Source organism: Silurus aristotelis, assembly GCF_946808225.1.
Source record: "Silurus aristotelis genome assembly, chromosome: 11".
Lineage (NCBI taxonomy): Eukaryota > Metazoa > Chordata > Actinopteri > Siluriformes > Siluridae > Silurus > Silurus aristotelis.
This window is the reverse complement of record NC_139584.1, coordinates 9,653,457-9,677,790: the sequence shown is the minus strand read 5'-3', so window position 1 is coordinate 9,677,790 and position 24,334 is coordinate 9,653,457. Positions and strand designations below refer to the sequence as shown.

At 38.5% G+C, this 24,334-nt stretch overlaps 2 protein-coding genes across 2 annotated transcripts; one reads left to right on the top strand and one right to left on the bottom strand.

The window, feature by feature from the left end:
- Positions 1-2,327: 2,327 nt before the first annotated feature.
- Positions 2,328-5,152, bottom strand: cebpb (CCAAT enhancer binding protein beta). The gene has a single exon (XM_083555446.1). It carries the CDS (start codon positions 3,774-3,776, stop codon positions 2,922-2,924), a length of 855 nt encoding a protein of 284 aa, XP_083411572.1. The 5' UTR covers positions 3,777-5,152; the 3' UTR covers positions 2,328-2,921.
- A 4,304-nt stretch (positions 5,153-9,456) lies between these two features.
- On the top strand, positions 9,457-23,291 carry peds1 (plasmanylethanolamine desaturase 1). The gene is made up of 6 exons (XM_083555451.1): positions 9,457-9,682; positions 16,563-16,682; positions 17,967-18,058; positions 18,572-18,716; positions 19,300-19,512; positions 19,689-23,291. The coding sequence occupies exons 1-6, from the start codon at positions 9,544-9,546 to the stop codon at positions 19,808-19,810; spliced, it is 831 nt and encodes a 276-aa protein (XP_083411577.1). The 5' UTR covers positions 9,457-9,543; the 3' UTR covers positions 19,811-23,291.
- Positions 23,292-24,334: the final 1,043 nt, after the last annotated feature.

The following is a 24,334-nucleotide window of genomic DNA, read 5'->3' as shown; positions in this document are numbered from 1 at the left end:
TGCTAAACATAGACCCCTAGATGGTACACAATTATCATTCTGAAATTCATGTAATCTTCAGCAACCACTGTTAAATCTGTCCCAGGAACACTGAACATGAGGCAGGAATACACACTCGATGAGAACTCAGTCCATTGCAGAGCACCCTACAAACAAATACTCACACCTTCAAGCATTTTACAGTTGTCAATACACCTAATGGTTTTTGGGAGGGTGGGAGGAAACCGGAAGAAACACATGTGAAACTTCTCACAGATATAAACAAGCATTCAGAATGAAACAAGAATAATAATTTCTGCCCAATTGACTATTATCAACATTATACCAGATACTTGAATGCCTTTATGTAGTAGAGTGATGTAATATCAACTAGAATTAAAATTCTCTATCATGTGATTAAGTTTTTTGAGGTGGGTGAGGATTTTTTATTTTGTGTTACAAGGGTGAGGGGAATATTTCGGCAAAAAAAGATGGTAGTTGATATAAGATTTGTTTTATGATAATAGCATTAGAGTAATAAAATATCTATTATCAATTATACATGATATATTATCATTAAAATTCTGTATCATGTGAACTTAGTTTTTTGTGATGAAGTGGGCGTTGATTTTATTTTTGTCTTCTAACGGTGAGGGGAATTGTTCGACAAAAAAAAAAGAGGGTAGTTGATATAAGATTTGTAATATGAGAAGATAATACTGTAGTTTAGATTACAATACATAATATTCAATAAAACTGCTATAGATGTCATAGATACCTGTGATTCCCGTTTTTCCTTTCTCTTATTCTCCTTGTCTCACTCTCCCACCCTTGATTGTCATGGTGATGACCTCTAATGAAGGGGTGGGTTGGCGGGGAGGGTGTGTGTGTGGGGGGGGGGGTTCTCTCCTTCATCTGCACGTACCACTGAGCACCTGTCTGTCTGGTTCCACTGCCCTCGCTCTCACACAGCAGCCCTGAGAAGTCCTCTACCTGCTGAGTCTGATACACCACACACCACTGGCAGCTCCATTAAATAAACAGGTTTAACTACCTTACGATCCAAAAACCACAATTTACAATATAATCTTGGGGCCAAGTTTCCCATGTTGGCTGTCTTTTGTGCTGTGATGCAACCACCTTTTAAGATTTGGTCATGCTCTTATATTAACAGTGCTTCTGAAATCCTCAGAATGTATGTTTATTTGATATTGTGGATGGAAATATGTGGCAAACATTACGCTTCCAGAAAATAAGTGCCAGAGAACAGGTTTATTGGCTCATAAAGGAGAGGATTATTAAGGCCCAGATCACTGACTCAAGCAGTGTGGTTAATTACAGCCTATGTCTTTTTAAAAAACACTATTGTATATTATATTGTTTGTTAGTTTTTGTGTCAGTAATATAAGTAAACTGTTGATTTAGATGATTCAATATTATGGTGTTTATTTCTAGACTGTTGGTATTTCAAAATGCACAAACATCTCTTAAATCTGAAACACCTATTAAAGGTTGTAATATTCAAATGACTATTAAGACCTTTGTTGTTTTTTTTTTTCCTGTGTTGATCCTAATCTTTATGCTAGAATAGAGGCTCAATTTTCTATTCTTTTTTGGTTTATTTTCAAAAATTAGCCTGGTTTGGACTATTAGATTTGCTATCTATATTCAAATGTTGTGTATGTGTGTGCACCTGTTTGTAGGTGTGTGTGTGTGTGTGTGTGTGTGTGTGTGTTTAGAGATTTAGAGAAGAACCAGCTAGAGCTTGGTCGTTTTGGGGCGTTGCAGGTCTAGCCTTGACCCCAACTCAGAGAGCACTGAACCCTGTAGACTATTGACAATGCCTGTGTGCTTTAGATAATTCTGCTTTACTGCTGGTTGACATGTACAAAGGACAAACCTGTAAAAAAAAAAAAAAAAAAAAAAAAAAAAAAAAAAAAAAAAAAAGGTTCTTTCAGTCCCTCTACTATGTGTTTAGTAAAAATCGTACCTGATATTATTATCGATATACACAACGTATATGGCTACAGTAGGGTTTTTTTTTTTACATCCCAGTAAAGTGTACTAAATATTGCAGTGTTTAATTTTGATTAACCATTTGCTCAATGAGTAATAAAGTGCCTCAGAGGGGAACACTATAGATATGGATGTGTATATTATAATACGAATAAAAAAGGGGAGTTAAACTACATCCTTAATACTCAGCACTTAAATAATTATATTTTATCTATCCAATGTTTTTTTTGTTCTTTTTATTGTCTAACTGAACAGGTCTTTCTACACAGAAAAGAAAGTGAGTGCGACTTGAGCCAGAGCAATCAGAGAACAATATAGCCGGACAACCAATCTCAAAAAAGAAATAAAAATCATTTTAATGCAATAAAATATTATATAACAATACAAGAAATCTACCGTTATTCTCTTTTAGCACACTACTTCATTGCATGGCCAATACTGTTACAATGCGTTGCATCATACCTCTGCAGTACAACTCTTCCCTCGACAGCCACTGCCCCAGATTTTTTTGGGGGGGAAAATGGTATTTAAATAACAGAGTATTATTATTATTATTATTATTATTATTATTATTATTATTAGTATTATTAAAACAGTAGACATTTCACCCGTACAAAAATACTGTACAGACCAAAGTACATGAGCGGGGGGCGCGGGGGGTTTGGGGTCCACAACACCACCAGAGTGACACCAGTCATCGAGCATGTGAGTGTTGCGCAATCCAGGCGCCAGTCCTCTTTACACGCTCTTGTAAACATTATTTTAAAAGCACTGTTCGTTGTTTTCACGCAAATTTTACTCATTTGTAAAAAATAAAACAAATACAAACAAAAACAAATAAACAGAACAAACAAACAAAAAAAATGCATACTCTTTGGAACCGATGCATTAAGAGTCTCACGCAGAAAAGCGGGTAAAAGTCAGCGTTAGCACTGGCCGGTGGCGGAGAGCAGGTTGCGCAGGGTGGAGAGCTCTCGGGAAAGCTGCTCTACGCGCTTCTGCAGCCGCTCGTTCTCAGCCGCGAGCTCCAGCACTTTGTGCTGCGTCTCCAGATTGCGCATTTTCGCTTTGTCTCTGCTCTTGCGCACGGCCAGGTTGTTGCGCTCGCGCCGCATCCGGTACTCGTCGCTGTCCTTGTCCAGCCGCTTCTTGCCTTTACCCGAAGACGGGATTTTTCCGCCGTGCTGAGGCGACCTGGCTTTGCTGGGCGTCGCGGGCGTGCCAGGCGGGCTGGAGCACGACGACGAAGCGTTGGAGATGTTTCCCAGGCTCCCGCTTGGCGCCGTCTGGTACTGCAGGTACGAGCGCATGTCGTAGCCTCCCGGTCCGTCCATCCGCGTGTCTTCGTTCACGTCGCCTCGCCACTGACTCTTGCCGTAGGCGCCCAGGAAGTCCGGGCTGAAAACGGTGTCGAGGCGCGTCTCCTGCAGCTCCGGGTAGCCGAGCTGGCTCCGGTTGACGTCGCGTTCGGTCAGCGCTGCGTAGCTCTTGTACACGGGCGCCTCCGCGGCGGCGGCGGCTGCGGCGGCTCGCTTGCTCTTGGCGTCCTCGCTGGCCGAGAAGTCCCCAGTAAAGATCTCCTCGCCGTGAAGAGCCGGCTGCTGGTAGTGAAGAGTGGAGTCCAAGTAAATGCTGAAGTCGATCGCCTTCTCGTGCTCGGAGATGCCGAGTTTCGTCATCGAGCCGTCAGTGGAGGGTTTGTACACGCCGCCGTGGACGGGACCCAGACTGTGGCCGCTGTGGAATGCGAGGTCCCTTTCGTAAATACCGACCACTTCCATGGATCTTAACACCCGCCGGATTGCGGCAGGACGCTAAAACAGGGGCTGATCGCCCTGACTAAAAGTTTAAGACCAACGAATAAACTCTCTAAATAAACAGCAACAAGCACCAGTCACGTTGCACTACAAATCTTCAGGACAACACCAGTTACTAAAGTTGACAAATCTGTCGGAACTGATCGAATCTTCACATACGCGTGGCTTCGTGTGCAAACGCGGTGTCACAAGTCCCATGTTTTGGAGGTTGATATATATGCTCTTGAGGAAGTGGGCGGGGTCCTGACTGTCGTAAGTAAAAGAGAGAAGAAAAAAACTCAAACCGGCCTAAACCTGATAGACTGTACTAACGGAGGTTGGATGTCATTTTCCCCTTACTACAAAGTACACAAAAAAAAAAAAAAAACACATCAACTATATATCAAACTGAGACGACCCCCAGAGCCTAAAATAGCACAGGGAGTAATCAAGACCTGGAAATGTGAAGCTATTCTCAAACAAACACAATATGGTTCAAATCAGAACATCTGATCAGCCCATTTGGCAGATATTAAGTGTACACATTACAGGCTGTTGAACAAAACAGAATGGTACAGTAACATAACACCAGAGACATTGATCAAGTTTAGTTGTAAAACTGCTTTGCTACATTGATCTGTTCTTTATTGGACAAACAAATCTGATTTGTTGGATAATTTTTGTAAAAAAAAAATAGAAGTTAGATTGGAAAGCTCTAGACAGGTAGATAGATAGGCTTTGATAGTTACACAATGTCATGGTCCACATTTACCCTGCTTGTTGGACCTTTCCGTAATATACCTTGATTCTAAAGCAAACATAGTCTGGGACCATTCATTCACTTACCATTAGGAGTTGATTTTTTTATTTATTTTACCAGTATATAGAGAGACAATGTAATAAAAAATGCAGAAACAGCCATCTTAAGAACTTTCCACATTGTACAATAAAAGCAGGCTTATCATATCACACCATGTAACATGCTGCTAATAAAATCTAATTTCTAAAGCGCACATTACAATGTCATGCATACCGAGTTATACAATAAAGATTGTCTGGAGATAAGACTGTGACAATTGTGAAACAAAAAATGGATTATGAATTTGCATATAGAAGCTCACTCAGTAAAAACATCGCTGTCTGACTCTTTTATCGTTGGGACATCCACTCATAAAAATATCCTGATGGTGTTCTGCTTGAAGAGTCTGTTTCAATAGGAAACGTGTCGCATAATAGGAAAAGTAACTTTAGAACCGCAAGAGAACTAGGACAACATGAGGTTCCCATTCTTATTCCCATTCTCATGGTCCGTCCAATATGCTCTCATTTCTGTTCATTATATTACCAATGACATTTCAGACAAGCCATATTAGATCAGAGGAGTCTCAGTATAGTTGTGGAGGGAATCCGCATGGCATTTTTCCAATCGAATTGCATTGCTGATCCATAGTGTGGATTAAGTGATCAATCATAGCAGGGCATTGGTAGAAATCCTGAGAAACGGATACTGGGGAGTAGTGCATAGGATCTAAATACACCACCCCAAATTTACATTAGGCTTCGGCTCAATTCCATAGTTATTTGCTCTGGTCACCGTTAATGGCTAATTTACAGAGCCGCTACTACAAGATTTTCTTAATTAAAAGAAATAGACAAACCCTTTATAAGGGTTAGGTTTGTCTGACCAGCTACCAACAGCCAAAATACAGGCCTAGCTGGTCATGTCAGTCAGTTCTGAACATCTGGAGTACTACCACAAATTCTATATTAGAGACAGGTTCTTCTTAGGAAAATAAAATAAATGATCAATATCGTCAAATAATAAGAAAGCAGACTTGGAAAGACGTCCACCAGCTTCACCTGCTGGTGCCTGTGTTTTGGTAGTTGGTCAGACTAAGCAGGATTTTTCAAAGGAAACCTCTATTAATGTTAATTAATGTTAGGAAGTCAATTTATCCTAAAGACATGGGCCTTCAACTGATGTTCAATATGGACTTGCTATATAATCTGAATAGTTTTGTTCCAAAACACATCATGCCTGCAGTTGGGTAATTTAAGTTACCTGCATGGTACCTAAAGCCTTTAAAAAAATGAAACACTCTGAAATAAAATAAAAATTAAATGAAATAAAAGCATTTAATGCTGGGGACTGTTTATATAGTCAGAAAACCAAAGCTTAAGCAAACTCTAAAGAACTGAAGTTGGGCCACGTTTGTAAACTGAAAGACAATTACTACGCTGACACCTAGCGGAGACTATGCGCTACTGCAAGTAACGGCGCCATTAATTCTTTGCAGAACTATCAGCGTGTATGTAGTGTCACGTTGCAAATAATATGCAAACTCTGTGCAAATCTAAGTTTATTTGCTCTTATGCCTCGAGATACGTCCTGCATACTAATTTGCTGTATTGGGTGTTAACAACAAGACTAATTTTTCAATTTAATACTTTGTATACTAACTCAATGTTTTTAATCCAATTACAATCTAATGTAGTACGTAATCCAATTTACTACCATAACATATCTACCATAAGCAGTACACATTAATTTATTTATTTTTTATTGCTCAAGTTACTCATCCAATGTAGTACATAGGATTTGAACACCCTGATTGTTCCCAGTGCAACAAACACACAGAGATTTTCACACTTTTTCAGGCAATGGTATAAAATAATCTCCTCTTTTTACAAATCTGGATTAGTCTACCAACCTACCTGCTGCTAAACTGCTACAACACTGGCAGAGCTAGTCAAACTGGTAGACTATATTTTCCAGGAGGTAAACACAAGTAAAAAAATAATTATAATAAAAAAGAAGAATCAATTTGTGATTTACCGCTACTAACATTTGTTTTATGAAAATAACACATAAGGCATTCAGAAAATCTCTACTGACTAGTCAAATCAAATAATAAGAACACTGATTAAATAACCTAACATTTAGGTCTAACAGCTTGGCTTGTTTTTGGCAGTTGCTCAGGCTAAACTGGATTTTTCCAAAAAGTTTGTAATGGCTTATTTAACAGAACAGAATACGTGATTTTATTTTTTTTTTATTTTTGGTTTTATATTTTTAAATAGTCATGCTATAATTTGCATTGCATTCCTTTTCTAAAAGGTTAAAAGAACTAAACAGCTCATGTCTGTGTTAAAGCATTTTCCTGATGCCTCATTAGTTTTTTTTTCTAAACACACCGAAGAGTAACACGTTTTGGTTTGAGGTAAAAATCTTGTGCAACAACTTAATTGAACTGGCAGGGATTCAGTAGAGTGATGCATGATACATAGTATAGGTCACGGTGTACATTATAGTGTACAATATACAACATTCAGTGTTTACATGTACAGTTTTTATTATTAAATAAACAATCCATTTGAAAGAACACACATTTTCTGTACTGGACGGTGCTGCAGTGTCACTTTTTTCTATCGTCTCTCTCTGTTTTTTTTTGTACTAAATGTCACACACATGCACTTTTTGTTATGCGCAAGTTAGTTTTGTTCAAGTTCAAGTTCAAGTTTATTTCTATAGCGCTTTTCGCAACGGACATTGTCGCAAAGCAGCTTTACAGAACTTAAGAATTAAAGTGAATTGTGTGGTTTTATCCCTGATGAGCAGCCTGTGGCGACTGTGGCAAGGAAAAACTCCCTTAGACGTTATGATGAAGAAACCTTGAGAGGAACCAAACTCAAAAGGGGAACCCTTACCCATTTGGGTGATATCAAGAGTGTGGTTATGAATATTAAAAACAATACAAAACACCAGAGATACAATGAGCACCGGAATGTATGATTATGAGTAATGTCCTTTCTACAGTCGTATATAGTCAGATGACGTTGTGAAACCCGGAGCTACTGAGCAACTCAATAAATAGCTCAAAATTTGAGATCATCCTTGATACAACACCAGCTTCTTCATGCATTTAAGTCTATAAACGTTCAAAGAGGTCTAATCTCCAAACTCTGCATGAAGTCTGATTCAAATGGTGCTGGTACGTCTCTAGATTGTTTTGGGATGTTCGCGGGGACGACATCTACTCTTTGAAAGTCCATAATCTTCATGAGGTGGGACACGACTGGAGCTGGCAGAACCTTCGGGGTTCCTCGAGGTGGAGAGAGAAAGAAAAGCAGTTTAGAGGAATAAGCGTAGCTGCTGTTCATAATATTAACAAGCACAAGTTAATAATGTGCCTATGATCAGATGTACTGGAACACAAGGTAATGACATGTGACACGTGTTATGTGTAGGTCTCGCTGAAATAAATATGTCTCTGGTCCTCGAACACTGTAAGGAAGGATATTCCAAAGTAATGGCTTAAACAGTTGTGTAGTGTTTTGTGTTATTTTTGACATGTTGTATTAAGTAGCACTTTGGTCTTGTTTTATTTCACTGTGCACTATACTGTATATTGTTGGAATGACAATAAAAGCCTACTTGCCCTGACTTGACACTGCGTAGTGTGTAGTATACAGTGTATATATACCTTGAGACGTGTGCACAATAGGCTACAAGTGAGCCAACATTTAAAGATTTTCAAGTATAATACACTATTCTGTAGACTATCCATAGCAGGCATATTGCACTGTTATAAACTAGTATTTGCTGTGCATTAGACAGCGGTTCCGAAGCCTTCGGGCCGCCACATCCAGACTGTGCAATAGTTTCTTTCCTCAAGACATCAGGCTCCTCAACCAAGAACTGAACTAAACTCTCACACACACTCACACCCACCATTCAGTAACACTCACACTAATCATTACCACAAAAATGTTTACATGCCGTTTTTGCACATCTGTTTACTTCATCTCTGTTGAGTTTGCTGCTATATGTTTAATTGCACAATATTGTTTACATTTTTCTGCTACTGTGCACCTTATTTATTTTGTTAGGACAGGTATACTGGCGGAGCTATTTTGTGTTTTATGTATTGTGTATTGTCCTGCACTGTCTTGTGTTGTCTTTTTGCACTGTTTGCACCAGTTGCACACATGCACTTTATGTGGCGAGGATCATTCTACTAGTTCTTGGCCCTGTGTTTGTTTTTCTGTTTCCGTGACTGTTGTTTTATGTTGTTGTATGTAGCACCTGGGTTCTGGAGGAACGTTGTTTCATTTCATTATGTACTGCATCAGCTATATATGGTTGAAATGACAATAAAAGCTTCTTGACTTGACTTGACAGTGCAGCATAACCATATGACTTTTACTTTCGTAGAGATCAGGAAGTGGGTTGCTATTTTGAACCCAAATAGGTTTGTCCAAAACTGCCCCTATTCACCAGTCCATTATTTTTTGTTGTGTACAGTGTCATTTTTTCCAGTCTCACTCTGAGAGAATACGAATATCCAGTTCTCTAATGACTTATTACTGCTGTTTCTATAAGAACTGCAAGACACCAATAGCGAATCTAATCTAATCTAAATTCTTTGTGCATCACGTGACCCCGTTCGAGGACTATGGTACCAATAAACGATGCGCGCTGGATAGTTTGTGTGGGTGTGGTTTTTGGACCGCCTTCTAACCTAAACGTGCATTCTGATTGGTGGTATACGGGTGGGGTCATAAATTACGTCTTTCCCTTGTTGCAATCCTATTGGCTAAGATTTCTAATGGGAAGCAAGTGTAGGGATTGATGATTGGACCACGCGACACGTGACCGAGAGCACTAGGGCGTGGTTTGTAGTTTGAGGAACAGATTCGGACGGGTTGACTTCCTCGCCGGGGGGAGAGAGAAACTAAAGCCGGAGACAACATGACCAGCAACCCGAGTGACCACGGGGCTGCGGAGGCCAGAGGGGAGGAAAGCGAGTCGAGCTCTCCGGCTCGGGCTTCGGCCAGATGGGGTCCTCAACACGCCGGCGCTCGGGAGCTCGCGAATTTATACTCACCAGGTGAGAGCGCAGGGTCGCGCTTAGCTCGATAGCCTAGCTCGTAATAGGTTCTCTGCTAACGAAGCTAGTCGGGTATTAAGTGCTTTATCACTGATGGGAAGTCAGGAGCTTCACCTGCTCGGAACTGTGCAGAACTTTCTGCCTCATGTTCAGGTTGGTGCTGGGTGTTAATGTGGGATAGAAGTGAGCAGCTGCTCGCTGCCTGATACGCAGATGTGAAGTGATGCTGTGATGTGACTTCATGAATTGTATAATAAGTAAATAACATTGCTGTGTGTGTGTGTGTGTGTGTGTGTGTGTGTGTGTGTGTGTGTGTGTGATGCTGAGGGATCTGTAGCTGGATCCTAATTACACTCTTCGGTCACTTCCATATGATCCTGCTGGGAGAGGCGCGTGCGTGTTTCGACAACATCTCCATTACTGTTTTTCATTCAGCTTTGTGAAATTCTCACGTTGTATTTTCTTAAAGGCAGTTGTATGCAAAAGATTGATCACAATCAACTTTAATGACCCGGATGACAATTGCAGCGTTGCAATCAGATAGGAGAGGCAGAGGGCTGTTACCTCTATAGAGAAAAAGCACATCTCTGTAAACGAAGAAGTGGAGGTGGTATTTAAAATATGCCATGATGTAGTGTTTTTATATATATATATATATACACATACACACACACACCGACCAGGCATAACATTATGAGCATATAAAAACAGTGAAAACCACTGATTATCTCTTCATGACACCTGTGTGGGTGGGATATATTAGGCACCAAATTAACATTTTTTTTTGTCTCAAAGTTAATGTTTGACAAGGAAGAAATTGTGATAGGTTGATGACTGGTTCAGAGCATCTCCAAAACTGCAGCTCTTGTGGGCTGTTCCTGATCTGTAGTGGTCATTATCTTTCAAAAGTGGTCACAGGAAGGAGCAGTGGTGAAGCAGCAACAGGGTCAAGCCTCATTGATGCACGTGGGGAACGAAGGCTGGGCGTGTGATCTGATCCAACAGACGAGCAACTGTAGCTTAAATTGCTGAAGAAGCTGTTAATGCTTAATGGGTCAAAATAGGGACCATCACAATATGAGGCAGGTGGTCATAATGTTATGCCTCATCAATGGCCATATATATACTTTTCCCTCATAGTCTTGCTAATAATTTCTACCAATTCAATACTTATTCTCATTATTATACTATATACACAATAGCAGCTACATCAATACAGGCACTACTAACAATACTAACACTACTATTAATAATAGTGCAAATAGGATCTGGTCCTGGTTCTTTCTGTAAAGCGGAGATGTGGGAAATTTTTATTTGGTTAACCATGTTTGGTTTTTAATAGCTTTTAAATGTGTATTGTTTGCAGATCAAATCATAGTTGAGAGCAAAAAGTGCATAATCATAGAACAATAGTAAAGACAACAATTGTTTGAAGTTCTGTGGTGTTTAAGTTTGTCCAAATAACCAAAATCGGACGTTAATTGTAAATAAAATTACGTTTGTTCTGAATTGTGCATCTCTCTTTTTAATAGACCAAATTAATTATATTAATTTTGTACCACACTGCTGTCTACTTGGTGAGATTTTTTATTTATTTATATATTTTTTTAGAGGAAAGGCGTGTTCAGAGTTTCCAGTGAAGCTGGCCTATTGTTTTCCTACACAGCAAAGTCTTTGGGATAGAGAGCTTTGTGGTTTCTCATTAACATGACAATAACAATCTGTCTCTTTATTTTGCATCGTAAACCTTTTTATCCATTTAAGTAATTCTTAAAATGGATTGAATCTATGGCATGTTTTCCCTTAATTAATAATGAAAGTGTATGTTCTCAGATTGCTGTGCAATGTTCTGTTGTGCCGTCTCATTTGTAAAATATTAGCATTCTTTGTGATCTCTCTGCTCTATGAATGGTCTCCTTCACATTCGATCTTGATAGTGGGAAGGTCATAAAATGTCTTTTGAAAGATAGATTGGATTGTTGTCTTTTTGCAGAATATACACGGTTTTCTTTCAGGAAATTGAACAGTAATGGTGAATATCCTTTACTTTTCATCAGATTTTTTTGTTTTGTGTTTAAGGGCTGTTCTGTTATAAATAAACTAGTTTACATGGCTGTTCTTTTGTGGTCATCGACAGCTTTCTGGTAGCATGTGATGTAAAGGAACAATGTGATTCAACTGAAAAAAAAATCCAGGAACTGAACACGTGACTGTGTTTATTGAGAGCAGTTATTGAGAGTACGTTTTGTTTTGTTACAATATGTATGTACAAGTTGACTTGTTTATAGGTAGACTAACATACACTTACATTGTGTCAGACTATTTTGGCTGAGGTTTCATTGACTTTGTCTTAATTTATTGTTAGTAAAATACAATTTAAGTGATTACAAGTTAGTATTGACAGTATTAGTAGTTATGAAAGTAATAATGTTCAACTTTTTTTTTTTTACAGTACTAGTAGGATGTTAATATATCTACATATTTTTAGGAGCTATATCTCTACTTATTTCATTATAGGAGTCATGGGCGTATGCATGAGTTAGTGGGAGGGAAAGGGGGGGGGGAGAGAGAGAGAGAGAGAGAGAGAGAGAGAGAGAGAGAGAGAGAGAGAGAGAGAGAGAGAGAGAGAGAGAGAGAGAGAGAGAGAGAGAGAGAGAGAGAGAGAGAGAGAGAGAGAGAGAGAGGTATGAATGATCTGGAACTTAAATTAATGTTGTGTCTTTTTCTATGATAGAGCACAGTACACACACATTTGCTGAAACAGCCTTTTTTTCAACCAAAGTTCAAATTCACATAGATGATATCAGCAGCTCTGAGGTTGCAAAGGTTCAAAACCAAGATATCAACATGTGTAATAGCTGCGTGCATGCGTCTGTATGCACTCTTTTAGAAACATATGCTGTTTGAAATGCCAAATGCAGAATAAACCCAAATTGTGTCCAGTGGACACTACCATCATTATATCCTCCAGCATTCTAAAAGCAGGCTAAAAGTTTGTTTAACCAACATGTTTTATGATTGTGTTTCCATGTTGGTGCTCCTCCTATGTCCTTTCCCCCTGCAGCCATTTTACAGATGATGAAGGTGATTTTAAACCAAGTTTACACAGTCAACGCACTTGGATGTTGGACAAATAGAAACGAGCAGCAGAGTGTAGGAACTTGAAACCTGGCATTTTCTTCAGCACGAACATCTCAGAGAACTAAACAAGTTTAAAAGACACTATACACTATTTTTTTTTTTGTGCAGGTTATTCATATTCACATTCATATCGATATCTTATAAAATAAATAAAACAGGCCAGGGTTTTGTTGTGTTGTATGTACCTTTCTTTATTAATGAAGTGATATATGTAGCACTCTGATTCTCCTGTGTATTGCGCCTCGTGCGCTTTAGTAGTTACCGCACATGAAGTGCATTGCTTTAGTGCAGTAGACGCATAACAATTTATTTGTATTTACTACACTTTTATATATATAATTTTAAATTTTTTAAGACCATTTTTGAGTCCTGCGAATGATTTTATTGTCCCGCACGCACGAGTATTTTATTGCCCGCACCCGCATTCCCCCATCAAATCTTGTCCCGTATGCGGCGCTAGAGAGTGCAGGTCTTTATACTGTGTTCTGCTGATCGGTTCACCACCACCACCGGATACCGACCAGGAGCTCGGGAGATCACAACACTTGTTTTATTGAACATCGGGAGGTGAAACTCATACATTAGCCATACGGATTAACCAGTGTATCACGCAATGCGCGCTAATAACCTCTCCGGTTACCATAGCAACGAACCAAATGGAGGGAGGACGTTTTTAACAGCATGCGACGCTCCAGCTTCTCACCAAACACCGGTTAAACATCATCCACATTGTGTGACCAAACTTTTGAAGACTCGACTTTTCCGCTTAGAGAATAATTGTAGGCATCCAGACTGCGATCAATCTTTACCGCTTCTCTCGTGTAGAGTCTCAACCAGATAATAAAACATGTCTGGGTACGGCAGAGGTAAACATTTAATGTTCTGAGTGAAAAGGTCGATGTCTGAATTAAGGATTTCACGTCATCACCTATTTTAAGACTTTATAAGTTTCTGTTCTGTTTTAGCTCGACTCAAAAAATACGTTAGTTTAAAATTGTGCTACCGGTAATGCTTCAGGACCAGACATGCGCAGTATCATCCCAACTCGTTTGTTATGGTTTACTTCCTTGAAATAGTTTTTACACATGGACGTGGGGGGGGGGGGGGGGGGGAGTGGTAGCTCAGTGGTTACTGACTGGAAGATCAGTTTCAAACCTTGGCATTGCCAAACTGCCACCCTTGAGCAAGGTTTAAAATGTAACATTTAAAATGACCCCATCTTCCCAAAATCACTGTCAAATGCGAAGGATGACTTTCACTGTGCGGGTTTGTATATGTGACAAGTAAAAGCCCCTAACCTTACCGTACATATGCATGTCTGTGTATTACATACCTCTATCCATGAAAGAAAGAAGAGTTCCTCTAGAAGTTATTGGGTGCTGATGAGTAAAATGTTATATAAAATGTTAATAAATGATCATGGCTATAATTTAGAGTAGGCATCTCTCACAGGATAAACAATTTAGCCTAACGCAAAAGCAATGTATCGATAGTGTATTGAGTGTGTCAGTACTACACAATACACAGTGGCAATACAATACAGCAGCGACTGAATGTCATTCTACCTTTGTGTGTGCTGTACAATGATTTACACTATATGGACAAAAGTTTGTGGACACCTGACTATAAGATACATAAGTGCTTTCTGACATTCTCTTGCATTCAATTCCTATTAGCTGTTGTCAAAACCGCCACTCTTTTGGGAGGATGTTTCACTAGATTTTAGAGTGTGCGTGTGCAGATTTGTGCTTATTCAGACACAAGGGTTTTATTAAAGTCAGGTACTGATGTAGCATGAGGTTTGGGTCTAATAAAAGGGAAAATGTAATGTTTCCACATCGAAAGACATCCTATACAATTGTGTGCCTTTAACATTGAGGTAGTAGTTTGGGGAAGAACTGAATATGACTGGAAAGGCCAGGTGTCCCAAAACATTTATCCATATAGTGTATGTTATACTACGCTAATTCTAGTGTTTTTTTTTAATACCCCTGGCATTGTTGTGTATGTTTTTTAAGTCTAATGATTAAAAAAAATTAAAAATAAAATAAGAAATGCACTCAAAATGCGAGGCGTAGACTAAACAATCCTTTTATACAATTCTGAGGGAACTCATAATTTAACTTATATTTTAACTTCTGTTCCACACGTAAAAAGGATTTAATTTGCTGTACTGAACCGAAAGCCCTGTACCATTAATATTTTATATGTATATATTAATATAATATAAATAATATTATATATATATATATATATATATATATATATATTACTAACATTTATTTTGATAATCGGTTGACTGGGTTTTCTATTAATCGATTAATCAGATCTTTTTTATTTAATGTTTTGCCTGTTATAACTATGTTTGTGGATTTATAGAGAGTGTAGGACAGGGTGCTGAGAGAGGAGTTGTGGTAATGTATGAGGAAGTCAGGTGTGGCAGAGAAGTATGTGAGGGTGGTGCACGACATGCATGAGGACAGTGTGACAGCAGTGAACGACAGATTGGTTCAAGGTGGAGTGCATCAAGGCTCGGCCATGAGCCCTTTCCAGTTTGCTGTGGTGATGGACAGGTTGACGGACGAGGTCAGACAGGAGTATCCATGGATTATGATGTTTGCGATTATGATATTGTGATTTGTGGTGAGAGTAGTGAGCAGGTTGAGAAGAGCCTGGAGAGGTGGAAGTATGACCTGGAGAGAAGGGAAATGAAAGTCAGTAGGAGTAAGACAGATTACGTGTGTGTGAATGAGAGGGAGGGCAGTGGAGTGGTGCGGTTGCAGGGAGAAGAGCTGGTGAAGGTGGAGGAGTTCAGGTACCTGGGGTCAACAGTGCAAAGTAATGAAGAGTGTGTTAGAGAAGTGAAGAAAAGAGTGCAGGCAGGGTGGAGTGGGTGGAGAAGAGTGATAGCAGAAGTGATTTGTGATAGAAGAGTATTTGCTAGAGTGAAAGGAAAAGTTTATAGGAATGTGGTGAGACCTGCGATGTTGTATGACTTAGAAATAGAAGCATTTAGTAAAAGACAGGAGGTGGAGCTGGAGGTAGCAGAGCTGATGATGTTGAGGTTTTTATTGGGAGTGACGAGGATGGACAGGATTAGAAATGAATTTTTTTAGAGGGAAAGCACATGTAGGACGTTTTGGAGACAAGGTGAGGGAGGCGAGATTAAGATGGTTTGGACATGTGCAGAGGAGGGACATGGGGTATATCAGTAGGAGAATGCTGAGGATGGAGCCACCAGGAAGGAGGAAAAGAGGAAGACCAAGGAGGAGGTTTATGGATGTGGTGAGGGAAGACATGCAGGCAGTTGGTTTGAAAGAAACAAATGTAGAGGACAGGGTAATATGGAGACGGATGATCCGCTATAGCGACCCCTAATGGGAGCAGCTGAAAGAAGAAGTTGAAGATATTGTCAAACAATTTTTTTGCACAGTGATCTCATTGAAAAAAGGGGATGCAGAAATTGAGATACACAAAACAGGGACGAGCTGGTTCTAGAAACATTGGGTGTGTTGCTGTGGGACTGTATTCGAAAAACATGCTGACACATACAATGGGAGGACATTTGAGCTATTTTGTGTGAGTCACACTCTCTCCCTCTCCCTCTCCCCCCCCCCCCCCCCCCCCCCCTCTCTCTCTCTCTCTCTCTCTCTCTCTCTCTCTCTCTCTCTCTCTCTCTCTCTCTCTCTCTCTCTCTCTCTCTCTCTCTCTCTCTCTCTCTCTCTCTCATTTTAATTAGGTAAAAGGTGTCAGGAATGGATCAGTGTTATTCTCTGTTTCACGCTCATGGCCTTTAATTTCTTTTACCTCCTCGCCCACTTCCACCTGGGCCATGTCTGGTACATCCTTCTGGGAATTGGTAAGTAACACGTGCGCACAAACACAAACACACAATCACACAATAGACTAACAAGCCTGCCTTTTGCTTTACTAATCACCCAGTATGACTCAGCACACACGATTGTGTCCATGTAAGCAGCTAGACTGAAACTCTAGACTTGGGTTGTGTATGCACGTATATTTAGAACATTGTCACAGTCTCCAGCGTCCTCGTACCGTGACAGATTTTTGCAGGAGGAGACGGGTTGTATTTTTGACATAATTTCGAAATGCACTTTCCATGATGCAACCTGTAACACAGTTACGTGGACGCGCGAAACGTAATGTGTGCTCTAGGGTTGCACGTTACTAGCTAAAATAATAATTATGATATTTATAGTCATGTTCCAGAAATATTCAGCTAATTTGAGAACATGTTTGTTATTTATAATTTCCTCATTTAGCATTCAAATTATTATTTTAATGCTGTACATTGTTTGTTAAAAATTTTCATAATATTTTGAATTGGTAGTCTTGTTAAAAAAATTTTTTTTTATTATTTTATTTGAATTTAGTAAATTTAGATATTGTTACTTTAACCAACTTTAACTAAAACCTTTTTCACAAAAACTATGCATACAATATTAACATTTGGGCTGACGGATCTCCCATCACTCTGCATTTCAGATTATGTATTGCTGTACTTTGTATATCCACCTGACCTCAACTGCATATGCATTTTTTTAGATTTTTACTCATGGATCGATTTCTTAATGAAATATAATATTCAGAAATTGTGTCCAAAAACCAATTAATCTGTACCTGGTTCACTGAGTAACTACATGTATTATAAGCCATGCACAATCCCAAATGGCATATTTTACCATTTATTTCCAGTATGTGTCATTTGGTAAAAAATCCATAAATAATTAAATAAATAAAAAATAATAATAATTAAAAAAAAAAAAGAATTTGCAGAAATGTTCAGGACTGAATCTGCATTATGAAATACTGTATCCCAATTTCCTGTAGCAACATTTATGTAAAGTCTTTGTCTAGAAATTACTAAGTTCACAATAATAAGGCAATAATTGGAACAGAATCTGATTTATCTTGTACTATTTCCAGTTATTTAGACTATACTGTATTTCTTAAGTTTTAGGGCATGTTGTCATGGAGATACTGGGTTATTGAAACCAGCATATCAGAGACCTTTACAGTTCAGACTCTTACTGTGTGTGTGTGTGTGTGTGTGTGTGTGTGTGTATGTGTGTGTGTGTGTGTATGTGTGTGTGTGTGTGTGTGTGTGTGTGTGTGTGTGTAGTGGCAGGAATTCTTACTGCAGATTTTGCCTCCGGGCTGGTTCACTGGGGGGCTGACACGTGGGGGTCTGTGGATCTGCCCATCATTGGAAAGGTATGGAGGTGCAGGATTTTGCTTTTCTACTCAACTATAAATGTACTTAAAAAATAAATCATTATTAACAGGAGTTAAGTGTCCAGAGCTGGGAACCCAGTTCTTATTAATATACTTCATGTTCTGTATAGCCGTATAGCCGCATTCTTTTATATCATTCGGGTGTTAAGGGGACATAAAATTTTTAACATTGTCAGAAGGATACAGCTGATCTTTGATGGTGCTCTGTTTTGATCTCAGAGTGAGAATCTTTTGTTTATAAGCAGTTGTGGTGTGTTCTGTCTCAGTGGAGTAGGTTATCAGGGTTCATGGTTTCTCTCGCTCTCGCTCGCTCGCTCTCTCGCTCGCTCGCTCTCTCTCTCTCTCGCTCGCTCTCTCTCTCTCTCTCTCTCTCTCTCTCTCTTTCTTTCTCTCTCTCTCTCTCTCTCTCTCTCTCTCTCTCTCTCTCTCTCTCTCTCTCTCTCTCTCTCTTTCTCTTTCTTTCTTTACTCATTTCCCATTTCCCTCCCGCAGGCATTCATCCGTCCGTTTCGAGAACATCATATAGATCCAACAGCCATCACACGGCATGATTTTATAGAGACAAACGGTGATAACTGCATGTTGACGATTATTCCCCTGGCTCATATGGCCTACAACTTCCACACTTTAACACCAGGTAAGGCAGACTATAGGTTTTGTTGCAGATATGATTTCATGTGTTTATATATTTAACACAATGAATATGTATGTAGTAATAATATGTTATTATCAATGACATTTTTAATAAAAAAACTTGAACTCCATTACAAAGCACTGACACTGGAGACTCTTTACATCAATGTTAAGTCTACTTGGAGAAAACCCCACCATATCAGCAATGTTCTTGCTGTGTTAAATAATGCCTTTTTAATTTCTTTATTGTTAAACTTGGATTATTGGAGCATCGGCCATACAAGTTCATGCGAACAAGCACAATTTTGGACCAAATTGGGTATGAAAATACCACTGTGCTGGCAGATTTAGAAAGTCACACTCCCTATTGCATGTCTCTACCCACATTAGCAATTTCAAAAATAGCAGCTGGGCGAAGAGGAGAGGTGGTTCAGGGCCAAACAAATAAGCAAAATGTCAGCCTTTTTACAGGTGCACCAGCACAATTCTAAAACCCATGAAAAAGTCCATGAATTGATTGTTATACAAGCACCATTGCCATAATGTCTTTTATTTTATTTTCTCTCTCTCTCTCTTTTTTTTTTCAGCGGAGATTTATCATATCTTCCCCTTATATTGCTATTTGTATTCTTTGGGCATTTTTGTGACCCTGACCAATCAAATCCATAAGTGGTCTCACACTTATTTTGGGCTGCCACGCTGGGTCACTTTCTTGCAGGATTGCCACATCATCCTCCCTCGCAAACACCACAGAGTTCATCATGTGGCACCTCACGAGACCTATTTCTGCATTACTACAGGTACACACACACACACACACACACACACACACACACAATTGTATTTCCAAAAGTAAATTATTTATTTTTTGTTTCTCGGATAATGTTATAGGTGGCAAGCATGTGCAAACTGTGAAATTATGGTGTTTTTTAAAAACAGTATAACTTATTGTATGTGTGTGCGTGCATATATACAGGCTGGTTGAACTACCCACTGGAGAAGATTGGCTTCTGGAGGAATCTGGAGGACATCATCCAGAGCCTGACAGGAGAGAAGCCCAGATCAGATGACTTGAAATGGGCCCAGAAATCCGAGTGATGTTCCTCTGGTGCCAGCATCCCTCTCCTACCTCATACCTCCGCACAGAGGTCCAGCCTTCATCTCCTCTTCATTCAGCTCCTCAGCATTGACCAGGCAGTTGGGATGATAAGAACTGTATGATGCTGATAACTCAAAAGCTTCCAGCCCCACAGAGAGAAGAAGGAGGACGGAATTGGAGAGTGTGATTGCAAGCAATACTTCTCTGCACTTCTCATCCAGGAGCAGATGTCAAATCTGTCTTTATACTCACCAGTTTTCCCCCATTTTCCTGCACAAAGAAGCCATTTTACCTCTGCCATGGGGTATTAAGCATCCTAAAGTTCCCAGTTGACAAACTTGAATCCCGAAGCAAAAAAATAAAAAATTCCAAGTTTTTTTGAGCTGCAGTTTAAACAAATGCCTTTAAAAAAACAAACAAAAAAAAGATTTAAAAAACAAAAAACAAAACAAAAGGGAAAACAAGACCTGCTCACTGATTTCTGTCGACTGAGTAGTCTGATTGACTGTAGGACGGCTCCTCTCTGAACATTTCAGTCTGTAAGAAGAAAAGAAAAAAAAAAACATCTCTTTCCTGGCCCATCTCTTTTTACTGACATCATGTCTCATTATAACTGAGGGCTGGAACCGGTGTCTTCACCTGTTGCTGATGTCTGAACAGACAAAGCCGATGAATATGCAGTCTTTCCTCAGTTCGCCTTACTTATGCAGTACATGCAGCAGAGAGTTCAAGCTGGTCTCTCTCTCTCTCTCACACACACACACACACACACACACACACACACACACACACACACACACACACCGCTCCATGTTTTATACCTTACACTTCTCAATTTGCACCTTACACTCCACATGTACTCCATACAAAATCTTACACACTCTTTGTTACAGTATGTTTTTCTACATTGTTACACATTTATATCTTTTTTTTTTTTTCTTTTCTTTGCACAGCCATATTCTTTCTCATTAATATTCTACCTTCATAGGTGCTCTCAAGATAGCCAAACACACAAAAATGACCTATTTGTAATGGTTGTGCTCTAAACTGAATTTTCAGGGGGAGTTTTAAGAGCTAAACAGGTCTGAAATCTAATTACAATTTAGATGCATAGAAAAGATTTGTGTGGGCTTGTTTATATTATCTTTGTTTTCTTGTCTTAAATGATCAGTTAAACACAGTCGAGCATGTCTGCTCAGTTGGATGAACTTGTGCTATTAGTCCGTCTCTCCCCCGTTAGCTTATGGCCCTTGTGAATGACAGAAGCTCATAGGTCAGTTTGAGGATGTTATGCTGCTCTCAAGAACATTGTAACACTTCCATCAGCTGCGTATACTATTTAACTGACATGCACTCATACAGCTAGTTATAAAGCCAACTTGTAATGGCTTTCTGACTACAGAATATGTACAAACCGACCAAAAGAATATTTATCATTAACATATTGTAGTTTTTGAATAATGTTAATATCAAGCAGCGCTTAGCACTGAGTTACTGAACTAGTCACCCGCCTTATTTCACTTGTTTGAGCTCAGTATGTGTTGGGACTGTAAGCTATGTGTATATTCTCTGCACAAAATTAAGTTTTCTGATAGTTTACTACTTGCCATGAACAGATGACTTAGCTTTGCTAATTTTGAAAAAAAAGTAGGATAGAGTTTTTTTAGGTTTTTTTGTGGAGAAGTATATAAATTGAATTAGCAAGTGCTGGTCAGATTTCCTACTTACAACAGCACTCTAAAATTATTACTTGAAATTATGAATATCTATATATGATCTAATTAGTGACGTGTCTAGAAGGAATAGCTATTCATCTAAACGATAAATTATTTATATATAAAAATACAATCACTTTTTTGTCCAAAGGTGTTTTATTTGAACCATTTTCTTTGTTTGATCTTCATCAGCTGTTCATCTTGTCCTCCTGTACTTCAACAGATTGTGATCTATTGAATAATTCTCCATTTAGACCTTTTCTAATTTTTGTTCTTTATGAATCAAATATGAAAACTTCTAGTTAAATGAAAAGCAAACCAACATGTGATCTGGGCATAGGGTGCTTCCTGTGAATGAAATGTTCAATCATAAGCCGGGATGCCAAATATTTTAAAGCTCAAGTCTTTTGAATGATAAATTTTTTTTTGTTATTGTTCAGTATAGAGACGTATTTAATTAGTTTTGTTGGATACGTGATGGTCAATACTTTAAAGATCTGGTAATTATAAAGGTGTCAAATTACACTGAGCATAAGGACAACTGCCAGGATTTTATTATTTGTTTTCTTGAAGAGAATTATTTGTTAAATGTGCACATTTTCAGACCTTTTTTTTTTTACGGTGTTAATTTGTAGTATTCTTTTCCATATTGGTTTGTAAATTAAGGTTTCAGCATGGTGTTTTCATGATTTGATACTGATTTGAGATGATTTAACTTGATTGGCATGTTGTAGTCTGATTAGACTGGTGTTCATTTAAGCCAGGGAGATCTCAATGGGATAAATGCATAATATATTTTTGATCACATAAGTACTTTTAGCTAACAGTAGAAAGGAAAATTTGCACAGAAATTTCAGGAACTGGAACTGTTTTGTTTATGTAATCATGCATTCTTGTTGGTGCCCATGTTAAAATCCACACTAATTTAATAATACTGGATGAAACGTATCCACTTAGTTTTGCTTGTGCAGCTTTTTAATAAGATATTAAAGGGCCGTTCCATCAGTGCTGAACTTTTATCTTACTGACGCAGATGTTTTGAGACATGTTCATGTTTGGGCTGTAATCTTCTATCAACAATTTGGGAAAAAAACGATTTACATGGTGTGTAAGTGACTTGTGACTGTGCACCTTATAGTCTTTTAGATTCCACTTGACCACTGTAACACTGTTGCATTGGATTTGTGACCTGCAGGAATTTTACTAACCTGCTCATGAAGTGTCATAACATTTGTCTACATGTCTAGAGGTATTATGTTATTGTAATATTTTTGTGGCGTGCTAAACTGGTTGATTGTATCAGTGAAAATGATTTTAAGTGTGTTGAACGATCTTACAGTGCTCAGATTTTTGGACTTTTTGAACACATCAGACAAAAAACTAATTTAATGCCATTTATTCAAATTCGCAAGCGTAGGGGTAAAATAAATGGATGTCTTTTTTGTAGTGTGTTCATGTCTCATTTTGATGTATTTAGTATGAAGATTGTTACAGAAGGCAGCAAAGTAGGTAAAGAGTACGTCTGTAGCACTCATTCTTATTTGATGTCACACCCCTCAAGGTCTGATTAGTTAACATGATTTGAGTTTTGTTCTGAGTGGACAGTTTTAATTTGGATTTGGTTGAAGTGGATCATGTGGCAGTCAACATAAGATGAAAAATAATGCCTTGATGCCTTTCTGTTGTCTCCCAATAGGAAGACTTTAATGTTACATGTATATATTATATTTATAATGAAATTAATAAACTATCAGAGTAATCATTATGTGCTGTTTATTGATTATTTTTTTTTTTATTGTTAGTACATGAATTAGAAATGAACTGAAGAGATTGGTGTAATTAAAAGGTCAAATGAACAGTGGGGTGGCCACCTTTTAGGCAGATATTATGCAGATGTTCCACAACACAGGTTGGTGGGCTTTAAAAATACACCACTGCAGGAAAAAAAACTATGTATGTACAATGAACAATCACAAAATACTGTACCTCCTATTTACTGCCTGCATAATTCATTTAAAGTCCTTATTACTGAAGGTATTTGGCAAAATGCATACAACACTACAATTATTTACATGTACATGAACTGAATGCTCATAAATGTGTTTCCTCTGCATTCTTTGGCTACTTCATGGTTCCTTAGGTCCCTATTAATACATATTCCACAAACAGACTCAATGAAGAAAGTTTTAAGATATCCAATTTTCTCTTTCATAACACGGTTTTGGGGGTGGTTTATCCTTGTCCAGGTCAAAAGATTTGTAGCCTTTCTCCATAACATTTCCCACTTTCTCTTGGTACGAAGTGGGAGAATTCACCCAGGACATGCAGGAATGCACATTCACACATTTGCACTTGGAGGGAGTTTAGCGTTGTCAATTTCGACCTGCATGCATTTGAGGGTTTGAGAAAACCCATAATAACTGCCAACATGATAACAGTTGGAGGAAACCCATGATAACCACCTGATATATTAACTATTGAAATGTTATTCAAGGTCATACAACATTACAGGAATAATTCACATTTTGTGTGGACAAGCAGCATCAGTGAATAGCTAAAATATTTGTAAATTTATGTTTGACTTTAAGCCTTTTTTTTGTTGAGCTCTATAAAAATATTCACCAGAGGGAACTAAGCCCTAAAAATGCTTTTTCTAAAAGTGTAATGAACTGGAGTAATATGCCTATTAGATTTAAAATAGATTAAAATTATATAAAATGTATATAAAATGTGATAGGCCTATTTTATACATTATATATATATATATATATATAGATGCCTATTACACCTACGCACCCCTTGAAATTT

Coding starts and splice junctions, on each gene's coding strand:
- cebpb (XM_083555446.1), bottom strand. CDS start 3,776: ATGGAAGTGGTCGGTATTTACGAAAGGGACCTCGCATTCCACAGCGGC.
- peds1 (XM_083555451.1), top strand. CDS start 9,544: ATGACCAGCAACCCGAGTGACCACGGGGCTGCGGAGGCCAGAGGGGAG. Junction 9,683..16,562: donor CGCGAATTTATACTCACCAG/GTGAGAGCGCAG, acceptor CATTTTAATTAG/GTAAAAGGTGTCAGGAATGG. Junction 18,059..18,571: donor ATCTGCCCATCATTGGAAAG/GTATGGAGGTGC, acceptor TCCCTCCCGCAG/GCATTCATCCGTCCGTTTCG.